The following is a 16,458-nucleotide window of genomic DNA, read 5'->3' as shown; positions in this document are numbered from 1 at the left end:
GTATCAAGATTTGAGAGCAGGTGTTTAGAAGAGCAGTTTCCATGCCTCTGGGTGCTCTGAAGCCAGACTAATGGCCGTGGAGGCAACCAACAGATTCAGTGCTGGGGGGTGAGCCAAGAGCTAGCCAGCTTCTGAAGGAGTTTGCCCAGGAAAGGGGTGATTGAGATGGGGCAGTAGTTTGCCAGAATGGAGGGGTCGGCCGGCGGTTTCTTAACCAGAGGGTGCACAAGGGAGTGCTTAAGGGAAGTGCCACCACAGTGCTGCTTTTGGCAATCTTAATCAAACCACTTGCTGCAGCTCAACCCATTGCCATGGGTCAGCTCGAGCAACCCACCCACAGACTCCATCTTCAAGGGAGCACCCAATTAGAAGGTCAACTCAACTTGCTGGAAGCCCGGGCACTCAGATGCAAAGGCAGAGTCAACCCAGCAGAAGCCATGGTCTTGATAGTCACGCTGCTGGAAGACTGTCATGCTGTCTCAAACGCCAACTGGACTCAGGCTCCTGCACAATCAACTAGACACCCACCACCAGTGGAATCAAATTGTCCCAAACTGGGCTAAAGAACAGCTAAAGCACCAAGAATCCCAACTTGATGCTGTAGCACTCTCAATGAATGAAGGTACTTTAAAGAGGCCCTGTCCTCATGATTGACTTTTGGGACCATGACTTGCAAGACCCTCTTCTTTACCTGTGTGCCAATCCTATGCCTGGACATTCCTTGTCATCCGCCCACAGTAGTCAGAGTTGACAAGGTGTATGTTCCTCTAGTGTTTGATTTAGTATAAAAAGAAAAGTCCATATTTCTTATAGAATCAGGATTGGACATTTTTATTTTGAACAATCGTACATATTATTTGGGTTGCTATGGCTATCGCCTCACTCCAGAAGGTACAGCCCACTCTCAGGCCATGTTACAAAAGGTTAAGGAGGTATACCAGTTAGGCTGTGCCAGTTTCACCGTTATAATTGGCATCACCTTTAGTTTGGTAGTAATGTTGGCCCAAGTCACTACTTTAGCCACTACCCATCCCTTTAGTCCTGCAAAGCAGCAATTCCTTCTTCAAATCTGCTCACTAAGCATCACTCCTTGTAAAAACATCCAAAACCTCTCCACACTCTGCTCCTACTCTCCAACCTCCAACCAATCATTTCCAGCACTGCTGGCTTCTCATCACCTCTAGCCCCACCTACTGCCAACTGAGCCCATGGGTTTTTTGAGAGGGCTTTGGCCCCCTCCTTCCAGCTTGCCTCTGGTGTAATGGGGCTCAGGTGTGGTGGGTGGGATGAAATTGGTTTCCAGGCTCCACCTCTGGATATGCCATAGTCCTTTCCCCCGGAATGGTCCTCTGTCTGCTTGACAAACCCTGGGTCTGCCTTCCAGTCTTTTTTGGTTAAGGGAACACAAGTGTGCTGTTTTGTATAGGGAGTCCGTTTTCTCAGCCTGGGTGAGTCACTGGGGTCTTCTGGACCGTAGATTACAGACCATGGCCACCATATTGGGTTTCTCATTTCCCACCAACCCCTTTCCCCCCCTTTATTACTGGTTTGTGGGATAGTGTCGTAGATACTCTGGCTCCTATTCTGCTCATGTAGGATTAGCCAAGCATATAGGCACAGCTAGCTCTGCAATGCTGCTGCTGCTCAAATTCCCTTAGAATTGAGCTGCATCTACAATGACAAGACCAGTCTTTCACATGTGGCATGGTGGTGGCATCCACAAGAACCTCCCAATCCCAGCTCAGCACCCAGCCTCATTCCTGATCCAATCACGCACCAATGCAATCAGGGGGACTTCTTTCCAGCACCAGTGAGGAGGCTCGCAAAACACTACTGTGCATGTTGAGTACATGTCCACTGCCAAGGATTGCTCAACAATCACAGGACTAGGGGAGAACTGTGCTAGAAGGTTGGAGCCTGCAATCTGTCTGGCTGTCTTCTTTGGCACCCCACAAGAACAGTGGCCAAAGAAAGCTCAGTAGAATGCTGGGACAAGGTGCGGATCAGCCTCATCACCCAACAGTGATCCCTGTATTGGATTGCAGATGGAGGATCATGCAACTGCGGGAGACAAACTACTGGAAAGATTTAAGGCAAACTAAATTAAGCAAAGAGGACGCTATGTGGTCTGTGGCATGTCATAGGTAGACGTTGCGCCTCCATAGATCAAAAACAATCGTTCCCGCTACCCTGAAAGACCAGGTCATAATATTAACACAGACACCAAAGAGCTGCCAAAACTAAGCCCAACCCCCAGAAGGGAATAGTTTCTTACCTGTAACTCCATTTCTCCAGCATTGGTATCTTTCATGGATTCACATGCTTAGAATATTCCCCGTCGTCAGGCTGGGAATCCCCGGTACATTATATAGACCCTTTCCCGTAGGAAAACTTTTTCGACGCTTATGCGTCCTATCCACCTCGTTTTGTATCATGCGTGCCCGCGCCGTCAGGACGCCATGATATAAATACAGGACCCGCCCCCGCGCTCCCTCAGATTTCAACCGTCTTTCAAAGTAGTGGGATCCTCGTGGTTACTGCTAGTCGAAATTAGGTTGTATTTTCGCTTCGGCGACGTTACATTCTGGAAAAAATATGTCCGGAAAAGCTTTATTTCGTCCTTGTGCGACATGTGGACTCAAAAAAGTCTATGAAGGTGATGCCCACATGGATTGTATCTACTGTCTCCACCCGCACCACACGGCGGATACATGCGAGATATGCCAGGGTTTCTCCCAAAAAACCCTTAAAGACCGGAAAAGGAGGTTAGTCGACTGGCTTAACGACGGAGCGGGTGCCTATCCTGCATCAGAAGTTGGCTCCACGGCCTCCAGGAGCAAGTCGGAACCTCCCTCGAAAAAGGTGCGGCCTGTCGAAAAACGCCCTGCGGACAAGCATACGGGGAAGCATGCTGGGTCTTCCTCATCACACAAAAAGTCCTCCTCCTCCTCATCCTCTAAGACGGAGAGGCAAGCGGCATCAAAATCCTCCTCAGGGGACCGTCCTAGGTCTTCCGTGAGTCGAGACTCTTCAGCAGGGAAGTCGGCAAAGAAATCAGCTACGAAGTCTAAAGGCTCGGTGCCGGCTACTTGCTCGTCGACCCCAGTGTCGCTGACGATGCCTATTACTATTCAGGCAGCAGCGGTGGGGATTCCTTAGTCGACGGTGACTCAATCTATGGCCTGGCAGCCAGAGGTTTGTGACCCGGCCCCCCCTGAGGTCCTACTGCAGCCAGACAAGGCCTTGTCAGCGTAGTCGGTGGAAGGAGAATGTGGCATGGTTATGCAGCCGTCGGACTTGGGCTTACGGCCTTCCAATACGTCGACGACGAGTGCGAGTGGGGGTGTGGTCCCTCTATCCTCGACGTTGCTGACCCCCCAGACGGTTTTGTCTCTGGATGTGCTTAATACACTTCAGAAGCTCCTGCAGCGTCTGGATACGCAGATCCCTCAGCCTGGCACTTCATTGTTGATATTTTCTGCACCTTCCATCGACGAACAAGCTCAAGCAGCTCGCTCGACGACCAAAAGCCCGTCGGCCTCCCAGGTGGTGAAGGATCGTCCTCGAGCGCAGGAGGAGGGTGAGCTATCGGAGTCCGATTCTATACGAGGTGACTCGGGGTCGGACATTTCCCTGACGACGTGGGATATTCTAAGCATGTGAATCCATGAAAGATCCAATGCTGGAGAAGGTATGTTCCCAAGGTTAATGGAACAGTCAGTGGTGTCAGGTCACAGCAAACAAATTCTAAATTGGGCAACGTTTGCAAGGCAGTTTTTCTTATCATCATGGACACACCCACTCAGTAACCCAACCACCCCCGCCCCCGTAACCGAGAGTGGAGATTGTCTCCAACAGCCACATGTGCCTGTACCGAAACAGCTCTTTGCCAGAGAATAGATCGTGTATTGCAATGGACCTCCCTGCCAGAGTGGGGCGTTGTAACAGTCTGATGGCCTTTGGGGATTATCACACCATGCAGTCCCTGGGCCCACAGGGACATGGACCATTTCATGAAGCCTCAATGCTTGCCGCATCTCAGCTGCTTTCCCCTTACAGGACGCAAAACACACACACACGCGCGCGCGCGCGCAAAGAAGGTGCATGCCAACATCCCACCGGTAGAGAGATTGGAAAGGGGGTGCAAGTACAGGGCACTAGAGCAAGAGGCGATTAGGACAGCAGTATGGCATGCACACAGATGGTAAACTAGTCCCTGAACGAGCACCAGGGAAATTGTATTGTTGGTCAGCCAGTGATGCAGAACAGCTCCCTAGACACTCAGCTGGTTTCAGAAGGTGCATCAGTATACTGAAGACATAAGCAGAAAGAAGGGATATTAGAGATGGAATCCCCAGTTAAAAAAGGAACGTACTGCCCCCAGAGATCCCAATGACCCTCAGACCAACCCTCCCTGCCCACCTGGGAGAAGTCAACCCACAAGGGTGCCACCAGAGGAAGATATACCTGCAAGTCCAATACAAGGTGCTCTGCCAATTTACAGGATGATCTTCATAAAGCCATTATATAATGGAGGCCATTAGGCCAAAGATTTGAGAGGGATGTCAGGCCCAGCTTGCATGGCAAACCATTGGATTATGCAACTGGGACACAAAATGTGGTCTCCATAAAAGCAACCATTGGTGACCACATCGCTCTACCAAGGCCCTGGGAAGCCATCGCCCATTCCTTCCATGCACTTACACCTCAGAGGTTTGGTTATCACACCCATTCCCTTTCCTTTGCACACCCATTCCCTTCCCTCCCACCCCCCACCTCGTGTTACCATTGGCTTCCTTAGCAGTTTTGAGGCGTATTTTGGAGCTTCTGTCCAAAACTAACTGGCACAGGTGATGTTTGGCTTCTGTGGCAAAATAAAATGCACACTACAGGATAGATATCATTCATTTCTACCAGGGATGAAAAGAATGCAGCATTGTGCAGCTTCTTCTAGACCACACCTCACCCCCAGAGAACTAAGCACAAATCCAGTGTGAAATTAAAGTATCCGAGCATGACAGTGCAGTTCAGAGTAGTGGGCAACCATGTCGGCATTCAGACGAGAAGACCCACTGCCCCCATACAAAGCAAGTGTGCAGAACCTGTGACCGGGAGGTAAATTCCACCCGCAGAGCTCAACATTAAGGTTGCCAGGTCTGTGGCCCAGTGGCTAGGGAATGCATCCTCTACAGGGGCCTGGGTTTGACCTCATGGTCATGAAGATCCCCTTAGCCTTTCAGAGGCCAAGAAAAGGAGTACCGTTGGGTTATATTTTAAAAAAAAATGATAATAAATAAAAAAAAATCCCTCAGCACCAAAAGAACCCCAGGGTAACCATGCACTCTAAAAACACACTGGTTATGTTTAAATTATGTTAAATTATGTTGTGGCATAGCATTAGACATGCTACAGATTAACAAAAAAACTTCAGGTTATTCAGAACAGCGCTGTGCGCTCCTTCTGTGGCCTGAAGAGCAAAGCACAGGTCACCGAAGCCTGCAGCAGTTTATATTGGCTGCCAATTCAACACAGGCTGCAAGATAAGGCCCTAGTTACAGTAAGAAGTGCCTCCACGATGAGGTGCCTTCCCATCTAAAAACTAGAACAACAAAGAATCCTATCAGACTTCATCTGCATTCCAACAACTCAAGTCAGCCACGTACCATCTTATAGAAAATTGGGGGAGCCAGCTTCAATTCCTGGGCTCCTGCCCTGTGGAATGTACTTCCCAAACATTTTGCTGATAGTGACTCAACTGCTCTTTTTAAGAAACATTTGAAGGCGTTCCTCTTGGATGAAGAACTTGGTTAAATGACTAGAAAAACAATACAATTTACTCAGTTTCTTGGCTGCCCTCTTTCTGGTCAGGTTTCTCCACTCTTTTACTGTCTAGATTTTTCTTTTTGAGTGCCCTGAGGCCTAGGGGTTAGCGGGGCTATAGAAAAGTGCAGATAGCCATTTCTCCACACGCCCGCAGCCTGTCCAAGTGACCAGCAGGCAACAACCCCACCCGTGTTTTCCCCCTGCATGGCATTCTAAGGTAGCATCGTATTGTTCATATCAAATCTCGAGTCGTTGCAGAGTTCAGCTTGTCGTATAATAACGGCGCAACACTAGTCCCATGTGTGCCCGTTTTGCCAGCTAGTGTGGTGTTCCTAAACTACATGATGACAATGGCTCAGTGGGTCGCAGGCCAGCTGCAGAGGTGAGCTATAAGCCACGGGTCTGCTGTCATTAGTCCAACATGGTGTGTGTTGAGCTGCTATAGGCACTTGCGATGGTTTATAAAAAAAAAAACGAACACAATACCAGCTGCTTACCTTCTGTAAGTGGCGTTTTACCATGCTTGTGGGCAGAGAAAGGCAGATTACAGCCGATGGAGAAATTAGGCAGCAATATCTCTGGATTGTTGTCGCACAATGATGCATGTAAAATGCTCTTGGAGGTCAGCAGAGACCATGTTGGCAAACACATGCCCACTTGGTCAACTAACAACTTCTTTACTATCAATGTCCAGTTGGCAAGGTCTAATGCTACATGGTCCAGCAACATGTACCAACATTCTGTTACGCCATAATAGTAAACCAGGCTACCCACCTCAGGTACTTTTTGGGGCTGTGGATTACAGTGGTTATGCATGAGGGGTCATCTCATTAAATACTAATTTCCCACACGTTGGGGTGGGTAGAATAGCGACTCCCACGCAGGCAAACGCTGCCATCATCTTGGTCTCTCCATTGCAGCTTCCCTGAAAATACCAAGAGTTTCGTCTCAGTGTAATTACCGAGACACTGGCAATCTCCCCCACTACCTGAGAGGTTGTCATTGGCAAGCCCACTAGAGTCTAAATGGAGGATAAGGGGAACTATCAGAGAGCATATTAGAGGCGGGGGCTAGAGGAGTATGGAACCTGCATGCCAGTCAGACCCAGATCAGGAAAGAGCCGCAACAGGGGAGACTACGCAAGCCGAGCACTCCAATTCAGGATAGACGCAAACTAACCAACCCGACTAACAATTTCCCTTTTCTGCATACACCTCTCAAACTCCAAACCAAACACAACCAAATCCTACAGCACAACAAACCGCACAAACTTCACTACATGGCAACAACAAAACAAAAACACATAGCCTTGCACAACAGTACACGACGACTACCGGCTGCAAACACCCCAGGCCCAGCCAACGGACCCACCGGGCTGAGGCCGCCAACAGCACATCACTGCTCTCTTGCACTTTTCCCGCTTCCTCCCACTAACACATCCTCCCCTCCTCTTTCAGAGCCACCAGAGCGCCAAGGGACCACTACGGTGGTGCTAGTGTGCGGTACAAATGTCCACTAACATTAACAGTAGCCCATGCAGAGTCCAAGGGACTCGGTAGCCCATGCAGAGTCCACGGGTCCCCAAAACAGCCTTCTGGGAAAGGGTGATCTGATCACAGTTTTATTACTAGCAAGGCTGGTATAGCAGAATAACAATGTTGGCCTTCCAATAGGCCCACCCCATTTTGATAATCTAGTGGATGCAGACACGTTGTGTTCCCCATTTCTGGCAAGTTCGGTTCCAGGTTATTTCTACTCCATAAGAAAAATAAGGCAACAACCCAAGTAATGATGGGTGTGGATGCCAGGACTAGTGGAGACTGGGACAGTGTTGTATACTTGATATTACAGGCAAGATCTTGTGGTTATATGCGTTAGTGTGCAGGTATTATGATGCAGGTGCTCTCACTTCATCCGCGTGCATGGAATGCTGTGGTTTGATTGCAGGGAGGTTCGTGAGTTACGAGGGTGTGAGAGAGGCAGTTGAACGAGAGCAGAAGGTGGATGCAGTGGGGCGCCGGGTTTGTATCAATAAAACTATGTTCCAAACAGCTGGTGTACTCGTCCTAACATTTGGCAACAAGGATACCCGGCGCGCCCACAGAACCCACGTAGAACGAGAGCAGGAGCTCCGGAGAAACGTTGGTTGTTTCTCTGTGCAGGAGTAGGCACATAGTGATTGCTCTGGAGAGCCACTACATCGGAAACTGGATCGAGCGTAAGGAGTATCACGGTGAGAAGGGAGGGGCCGGAAACAAGAGACGTGTCACGCTGGGATCAGCATAGTTGAGGAAATCTCAATCCTGTCGGAGGCATACCCAAACAATCACGTGTCATTAACTAAATCAATAAGGAAGTCAGGCAGTGAGCGAAATACACATTGACCGATTCCCCCTCATCCTCATCACAAGAGAAAAAATATATTTATTTGTCTTTCTCATTTCACTGTCGGAAACCAGCCACCTTTAAAAGAGCAATAGGAACTTTCCTGGGCAACAAAGAAGTGTGAAGTGAATAATGCAAGGCATAAGCATTCAACCGCCCGCAAGCTCTAACTGGTCCGGGCCAACCAGTAGTTCACATGGGCAGAGTGGAGAGAATTTTGGATCAATTACACCAAGACTGTAGATCAAGAAGGATTAACACCCCAAAAGAAAAACTTGCTTTTACACGCTTTGGGTTTAGAAGGGAAAAAGGAAATGCAGGGAACTTCCAGAATTGCCCATTGATGAAGCAGGAGACGGTGATGAACACGAAAAAGGCACTAAGACAATTGCACAAATATTATACACCTGAAATAAACATGGCCATCAATAGGTATCATTTCTAAACCAGAGCACAAAAAGAGCAAGTAAGCATTGAGGAGTATGTATCGGCTTTGAAAACATCTTCAACATGTTGTTTTGGAAATGACATTAGTCTTGAACTGATAAGGGATCAAATCATAATCCATGCCAGAGATCCACTAATTCAAGACTGTGGATGGTAAGCTGTGGATGGTGGGGAACCCATCATTGCCCGAGATGCTAGCTATTGCAAAAAAGAGTGGAGCATAGCCAATTATGTTCAAGGGAAGTGAAAGCTAAAAAACTAGAAGCATCTCAAATTTCCCTGCAGAACAATAGCAGACACAACAGGTAGAGGAACAAGGTCTAGTAAATGCCATAAGCATCAAGGAAAGAACAGATGAAGCAACAAGTAGAAACAGAACAAGCAGCTCAGGTTCGGACTACAAAGATGTAAGAGAAAGTGTCAAGAAATCGTGGACAAGAGGGGACTCAAAAATTCATCCTTCACAAGCTAAGGATGGAGACAGGTGTTTCAATTGTGGCAGGCTACGACATTACACAAATTCCAGGAATTGCCCAGCAATTGGACCAAAAATGTGGAAATTGTGGAGCCAAAGAACACTATCAGTTGTACAAGAAGAAGAATCAGAGGACAAAAGTAATAGTAATTTGTGAACCACCTGAGGGTGAACTAAAGTGTCCACGCTGTGAAGTTAGACAATTGGAAATTGATGGTCATGGTGGACAGTTGTTCACCTTACACAATCATCACTAAAGGAACATGGAAAATAATTAATGGCTGAAGGTTTGAAATGCAATCTTAAAAAACCTGACAAAGAAACCAGGAGGATTTGTAAGGTCAAAGATGCAAATCAAAGGGTGGTTTACCAGCATTATACAATTCAAGGAGCAACGAGCCCAGATAAAGTTGTATGGGGCAGAGAAGGGAGTGAATGTAAATTGGATGGAGAGATCAGGCAGCACCAAGAATCAGATTAGATCCATGTGAAGAACCCATGCTGCGCATGAAAAGCAATAGTTAACAGAGTATTAGCAAGGAAATAATTCCAGACGATGTTGTCAGGACAAAATTAGGATTTTTGAAACATTTTGCACACAGGATAAGACTTAAATAGTAACAATACCAGTGGCCCACAAGAGAGCCAGACCAATACCGATTGCTTTGATTGACAAAGTTGAAGAGGAACTCCAAAGACTTGAAGGTGAAGACAGAAAAAAATGGAATCCTCAAAATGGATAAATCCCATTGTGGTAGCTATAAATAAGAACAGGACGTCAAGGATGTGTGGATTTAAGGGATGTGAACAAAAATATAATAGTGGACATATCCATTAACCATAATTTCCGAAATGCTGACTATATAGAGGGTGCCGATACCTTCACTACGTTGGATCTATCAAATGCTTACCATCAAATAGCCTTAACTGAAGACTGCAGAGATAATACAGCTTTCATCACGCCTTTTGGATTATATCGATATAAACGAATGCCTTTTGGGCTAGCGTCTGCAGCAGCTGTTTTCCAGAGAACCATGGCACATACTTTAAGAGGACTAAGATATCATCATTGTTTTTGGCAAAGGGGCAGAAGAGCATGATTTCAGATTGAAGGCAGTACTATGTAGATTAAGCATGAAAGATTTGACTGTTGAAAAGAGCAAATGTAAGTTCAAGGTTGAGGAAGTTACTTAGGACATGTAGTGAATGGTAAGGGGTATAAACCCAAGGTAGAAGCGATGAAGGCAATCAGGGATTCCCCTGATCCTACTAACAAAGATGAGTTAAGGTCATCTTTGGGATTGTCCGAGTATTATAACAGATTTGTAAAAAACTTTGCTAGCATTACCAAACCATTAAGGAGACTGATGAGAAAGGATGTAAAATTTACATGGGATAGTGAATGTAAGAGTGCGGCAGAATTTATCAAGAAAAGTATTTGTGAAACAGCAGAACTAGGAGGTTTTGTGTTTGGCAGACAAACTAAACCCACAGTGGAATCGGGTTAGGTTCAGTGTTAGGGCAAGAAAAGATCATAAGTCATGCATCTAGAGCAGTTACGGATACAGAGAATAGACTCAGAAAGGGAGATGTTGGCTTGTGTGTGGGCAATTGAACATTTTTGAAAATACTTCTGGGGAAACATTCTCAGTACATACTGACCATAAGCCACTAGTAGCGGTTTTGTCAGTTTCCGAGATTAGCCAGGTTAAGTCTCAAGTTGCAAGACTACAATTTTACAGTGGGATATGGTCTGGAAAACAGGATTTTAGTAGCCGATATTTTTGTCAAGGTTACCTTTAGCAGCTTCTGATAGCGAAACCAACGAAGAGATGAAGGTGGTAGCAACTGTGTTTGAAGTGACTTCTAAGGAACAGTGGAAGAGCTTACAAAGGATCACGTTTTTTCAAAGGTTATGCAGTACACCAGGTGTGGATGGCCGGCGAAAAGGAAGTTCGATTTGGAGTGCGTGTAATTTAGGGAAATCAGAGATGAATGTTCCATAGAAGATGAATTACTACTAAGGGGAGACTAGTCAATTCCTCCTCAAGTGTTGCAACAGGAGTTAATTGAAAAGGCCCATCAAGGACATCCCGGTATATCAGGTACCAAAATTAATGTTAAAACCAAATCTTGGTGGCCAGGGATAGATTTAGCAGAGATTGTTGGCCATGCCAAAACTCTGAAAAGAGTTGTACAAGTTTTAAGAATGAGCCGATTGAAATAAAGTAGGTGGAATGTCCTTGGGAGAAGCTAGGAATCGAAATTGTGGGACCATAGAGAGATTTTATACAAGTGAAAAGAATTGTGCTTGTTGACTATTGTTCTAAGTGGATGGAAGTTAAATTGTTGGATAAAGTAGACACTGCTGAAGTAATCAGATTTTTGTTGCAAATTTTCAGGAGGTAAGGATTTCCAAAAACTATAGTGAGTGACAATTGAGTACAATTTAAGAGTAAGGAAATGATGAATTTTGTAAAGCAGATGGGGATTATTTTCATTTTATCACCCCCCGCCCCCCAGAGTAATGGGATGGTTGAAAGGTGTTGTAGTAGAAACTATAGAACAGGCAAAACGTAACATGTCAGTGGAAGGAACTCGGAGCTAAAGTTTGGAGCAACAGATTCAGTTAGGAGAGAACTAGTGAGGATTAAGAAGGGGGCGCATGGTAAAGAAGGGTAACTTCCAAGTATTCTGACCCAGTAAGGGTTACTGAGGTATTTGGACATGCGGTCAGGATTCAAGATGGTGCAGTGTGGAATGTAGATCGTATCAATAAGTGGAAATGGAAGGGTGGTAGAGCACCCGATACAGTGAATGAAAGGAAGAGGGAAAAGGGATATCTGGTTGTTTGATGATAGCATTGGTAATCAGATTGAATTGAGGAGGGAAGGTGTCCAAATGAGAAGCGCTGAAAGTAGAGGAGGAGATATGCAAGGGTTAAGAGAATATTCGAAAATTGAGAATGGAAATGGTGAGATTATCCATGGAGAGATGCAGGTTTCTCCTAGGGTGAAAGAGGTGGAGATGTGCCATGGAGGATGAGTTTTAAGAAGCCTCCAATGTGGTGTAAAGATTACATAATGAATTGAGATAATGTGAATTCTGCGAGTTAATATTTAGCGATACACATTAGTAAAATGTTAGGATTAGTTTTATTTGCAGTAATGCATAAATTTGATTTAATCTTATATTTCTTTTAATTATGGGGTGCATGGTGTTGTATACTTCATAATTATTACAGGCAAGATCTTGTGGATGTGTGTTCAGGTATTATGATGTAGGTGCTCTTGCTGCATCTGCGTGCATGGAACGTTTGATTGCGGGGAGGTTTGTGAGTTACGAGGGTGTGAGAGGCGGTTGAACGAGAGAGCAGAAGGTGGATGCAGCGGGGTGCCGGGTTTGTATCAATAAAACTTACTGTTTTACGAACAGCTGGTGTACTCGTCTTAACAGAGCCTGCAAGTTCTACACAGGGCACTGGAGTCCACGGAGTAGTGTATAGGGAAGGTGTCCACCGACCTCTACCAGACCTATCTTTAGTCATCAGTAGACTGCATTTGGGGTTCCGCTTTTCCCACAATATTAGCATGTGCACAGAGGGAACTCCTAAACTTAGCATGCGCCACATCTAGACAGAATGGTAACTGTCAGCATATGCTGCACTAAGTTGGAATCTTCAACGTAGCCTGCGTCGCATCTAGATATAGATGTTATTCAATGATTGATACGACTCTCCTGCCAAGCCTAGAACAAGCGTACAATCATGAATCAATAACCAACCCACTAACAATTTCACTCCTCTGCATACACCTCTCAAACCAAACACAACCACAAGCCTTAAACGCAGCAAACCGCAGAAACTTCACTGCAACAACAAAACAAACCACACAGACTTGTACAACAGCACACAACGACTACCAACCAAACAACACCCCAAGCCCAGCCAACGGACCCACCGGGCTGAGGCTACCAACAGCACATCACTGCTATCTTGCACTTTTCCAGCTCATTCCCACCAACTCACCCCCACTCTCCCTATTTCAGAGCCGCCAGAGCGCCAGGGGACCGCTACGGTGGTGCTAATGTTAAAGTGCTACTGGTTAATCAAAAACAGCCACTTCGCCACTGGCCTATGGTGGTTGAAATATCAGCTCCAATCCTCTACCCAGGACAGGCAGAGCAATTCATCCTGCCTGGATGATTTTGTCGCCTTATTTTGCCATTATAAATTAAAATCAGGGTACCAAAATGCAAAGTAGGATTTCAAGGGGCTGCTTGCCACAGAACTTGGCTCATGAAATTTCAGCCTCCCCAATTGGGTGGTCTGCAGCTCGGTTGAGCACAACTGAGGCAAATCATGTACATTTAGTCCCTGCAGTAGGTTTGCTTTTCAATTAGAAATGTGGGCGTGCAGGTGGCCCAATGCATGAACAGGCAGCCACGCTGGCTATGCTAATCACATATAGGAGGCAACTTCGTATGTAAAGTGCATTGGGTGGCATTAGCTGGGGGGTGTGGGGGGCGGGGGTTCTGCATTGTGAATTCGGTTCGCTCAACTTTTTGGCTTTACAAAAAAAAAGTGCATAAACTGAGCCGTTTACTAATGAACTGCGGCCATGATAGCAAGTTGACCCATTACACAGTGCACAGTCTTCAGGAACACTTGTGAGGTCACATTACACGACCACATGCCTGTGAGAGACTCCCGACCCGTACACTGAAAAGGGGGGGGGGAAATGGGAACACCCTTACCCCCTTCCCCTCCAAAGCTATGCTCAACAGCCAAAATATTGATATGCTGATACTGGAACACAACACGGTCTGAGAGTTACTTAACCCTTACATGCCAGAAAAGCATGCAAGGACATGGAGGGGCTGTAGGTACCCAGTGAAGAGTGGACATGGCAGCTAGTTGTGAAGTGTGGGGGCATGCCAAGTACCAGAATCCATATTAACCTTTTTATCTTCCATTTCAGATCAAGATCTCCCACAAGAACCAAGCACTCATGCTGATGGGCCCACCGCCACGGTCATCCAGCTTCTTCTCTCTGAAGTGAGATGCTCAAGGAACGACCCTAGGAGACCTGGACTCGGATCTGGCCACATATCAGGCAGTGCAGCAAGCAGCACCCAAACCTCTTCAGACTGGACGGTGGATCTCCTTTGGGACATGGACTCGGGAGGATCAGCGTCCTACACACATTAGCCCCACACAAGAAAGACCTCAAGGAGGAGAGCCAACACTAGTCTGCATACACTGCCATTGTCTGGACTGCACCTCGGGCTTTGGCTAGAAACTGGGCAAGGCTGGTTCTACAAAGACTCCTTGGCATAAATGTAACCCAAGTCTTTTGGGGCAATCTGGTATGGCACCTTACGGTTTGACAGGAAGCTTTCAAGCCTGCACATGTGGTCCATGCATTGTGGCCTGGCACTGGGAGGCACTTCCACAAGTATTTTGAGGCCAAGTCAAGATGCCATGCCAAACAGGGCTCCCATTTTTTGATCAGTGACCGCCCCTCACCCTCCCCCCCAATGCAATGTACAAACCTCTAAAGCCAGTGTACCACAATGCAGCCAACTACATTTAACCCCCTCCCCCCATTTGACCCCCTCCCCCTGTCACCCATTCCAGGTCCAATGGGACAAGCCCAACCTCATCCTGCTACAGCCATGTTCTCCTCCGAGTCATTGCAGTGGATAGCAGCAACCGTGCCTGCCCACGATAGTGTGTTTGGCAACGAGCGGCCCTTTGCCTAGGCCACACCCATTCCACCACACCCTATAGACACAAGTAAATTCAACAAATGCCCATCTCTTGGTGCACAACTAGTATCCGAGGTTAACAGCTTCCTCATCACAATCTGCCTCCAATGGAATGAGGGTGGTACTGTACTAAGCCTATGAGCCATGCATCGCACGACACTTGCCAAGCTTCTAGTCAATGCCAACAAAAAGGCACTCGGTTGGGGCATCAGCCATACACAGCGACTTCATCATGGTCAGATTACGCAGCTGCAGCTACAAGGGGTCCCTGGACATCACAGCACCATTCCTAGAAGAGTGGTTCAAGGATGGTCAGACAGCCACGCCCACTGCTCCTGGAAATCCAACCAGGCACCAACCACACAAACTGCAGAGACAGGCAGCCAGTGCCATGGCTGCCTTTTAGGCACAACTCATTGGTGGCAGCATGGGCCGAGACCAAAGTTGTGTAGTCTGCCATAGGTGTGGCACTGCATGGCAAACTCATGGACTGGGGACACCGGGCAAAGGAGGTGTTCAGTTTGCGCTTTGTTACATGTTAAAATTTCCATTTTCGTACAAGATGCATATTCGCCATTAAAACACAGACTACATGGCACTTTCCAGAGAAGCGAGTCGTTGAGAAGGACCCAGTATCGGCATTAAGCAGAATTGTGGCTCAACGTGGAAAGGTGCCAAACAGTAACTTCTGTTAAGGCAACCCCCAACCCCCACCCTGTAAATAGCCAAGTATTTCAATCCCACTAGACCATGCCTGCCTACAAGCTGCCCTCCAGGTGTTCCCCCCTCCCCCCCTCCCCCCAAGAGGCCCCTCTTCTGATCACACTGCGAGCTACAGCAGTGCCACTGCTTTCCAGTTTCCAGGAACATGGGGGTTGCCGAAGACATGCTATGGAACCCTCGTTCCAGAACACCAAAGCTAATACAGCCACACGCCACTTTAGCACATAGGATTTCAGCATCCACACAGAAACTGGGCCAACTGCACAGAAGCTGCATTACCGTCTCACCAAGACCGCCGCGGCGAGGCTCCGCGCAGTCTGCTTGGCTGCATCAGGACTCCATTGCTGCACCTGTGGCTTCTCTAAAGCCCCATTGCGCTCAGCAGGCGGTGGCGGCGGCGGCAGCAGAGACTCAGGTTACCTGGCCACGCTTGGGTGGACAGGCGGATGCCTGCAGTATAGTGCATGCATCAACTGTGCTTCATCAATGCACCACCTGATAGATGCCAGGAGCCTGTGGTATAGAATGAAGGCAACCCAGTCCCAGTCCCCCCCCCCCCCACCCACTCTAGTCATTGGAAGTGAAAAGTGCCTCTGAATAAAGAAGTTAAACATTTTGTGGGGCTCCTTGTACAACAAATCTGTTTTGACCGATCACTTCCACATGCAGGTGCAAAGTGTCCTTCAGAATATACTTCTATCTGGTTTGGGTCAGAGGGATCGGAGACACCAAAGCTGCTTGAGTAAAGCCTGGATGGCCAAGCTGTGTGGCACTGCACCAACCATGTGAAAACCCCTGTTCCACCTCCGAGGCATCGAGCATTTGCCACGGTTCCA

General features: G+C 47.3%; 1 protein-coding gene across 4 annotated transcripts in view; it reads left to right on the top strand.

The window, feature by feature from the left end:
• The window catches only part of DGKA (diacylglycerol kinase alpha), a 542,794-nt gene extending 526,556 nt beyond the window's left edge, over positions 1-16,238 (top strand). For 3 of the 4 annotated variants that reach the window (XM_069653799.1, XM_069653797.1, XM_069653800.1), the window contains one exon: positions 14,110-16,238. In XM_069653799.1, coding sequence (XP_069509900.1) covers positions 14,110-14,190 — 81 coding nt within the window. In that variant the 3' untranslated portion in view covers positions 14,191-16,238. The remainder of the gene's footprint in view (positions 1-14,109) is intronic. The other variant, XM_069653798.1, reaches the window with a different exon arrangement.
• The last annotated feature ends 220 nt before the right edge of the window (positions 16,239-16,458 follow it).

This window comes from Ambystoma mexicanum, chromosome 3q, assembly GCF_040938575.1.
Source record: "Ambystoma mexicanum isolate Mex_15411 chromosome 3q, UKY_AmexF1_1, whole genome shotgun sequence".
Lineage (NCBI taxonomy): Eukaryota > Metazoa > Chordata > Amphibia > Caudata > Ambystomatidae > Ambystoma > Ambystoma mexicanum.
The sequence above is the reverse complement of the archived record's forward strand: the minus strand, read 5'-3'. Positions and strand labels throughout refer to the sequence as shown.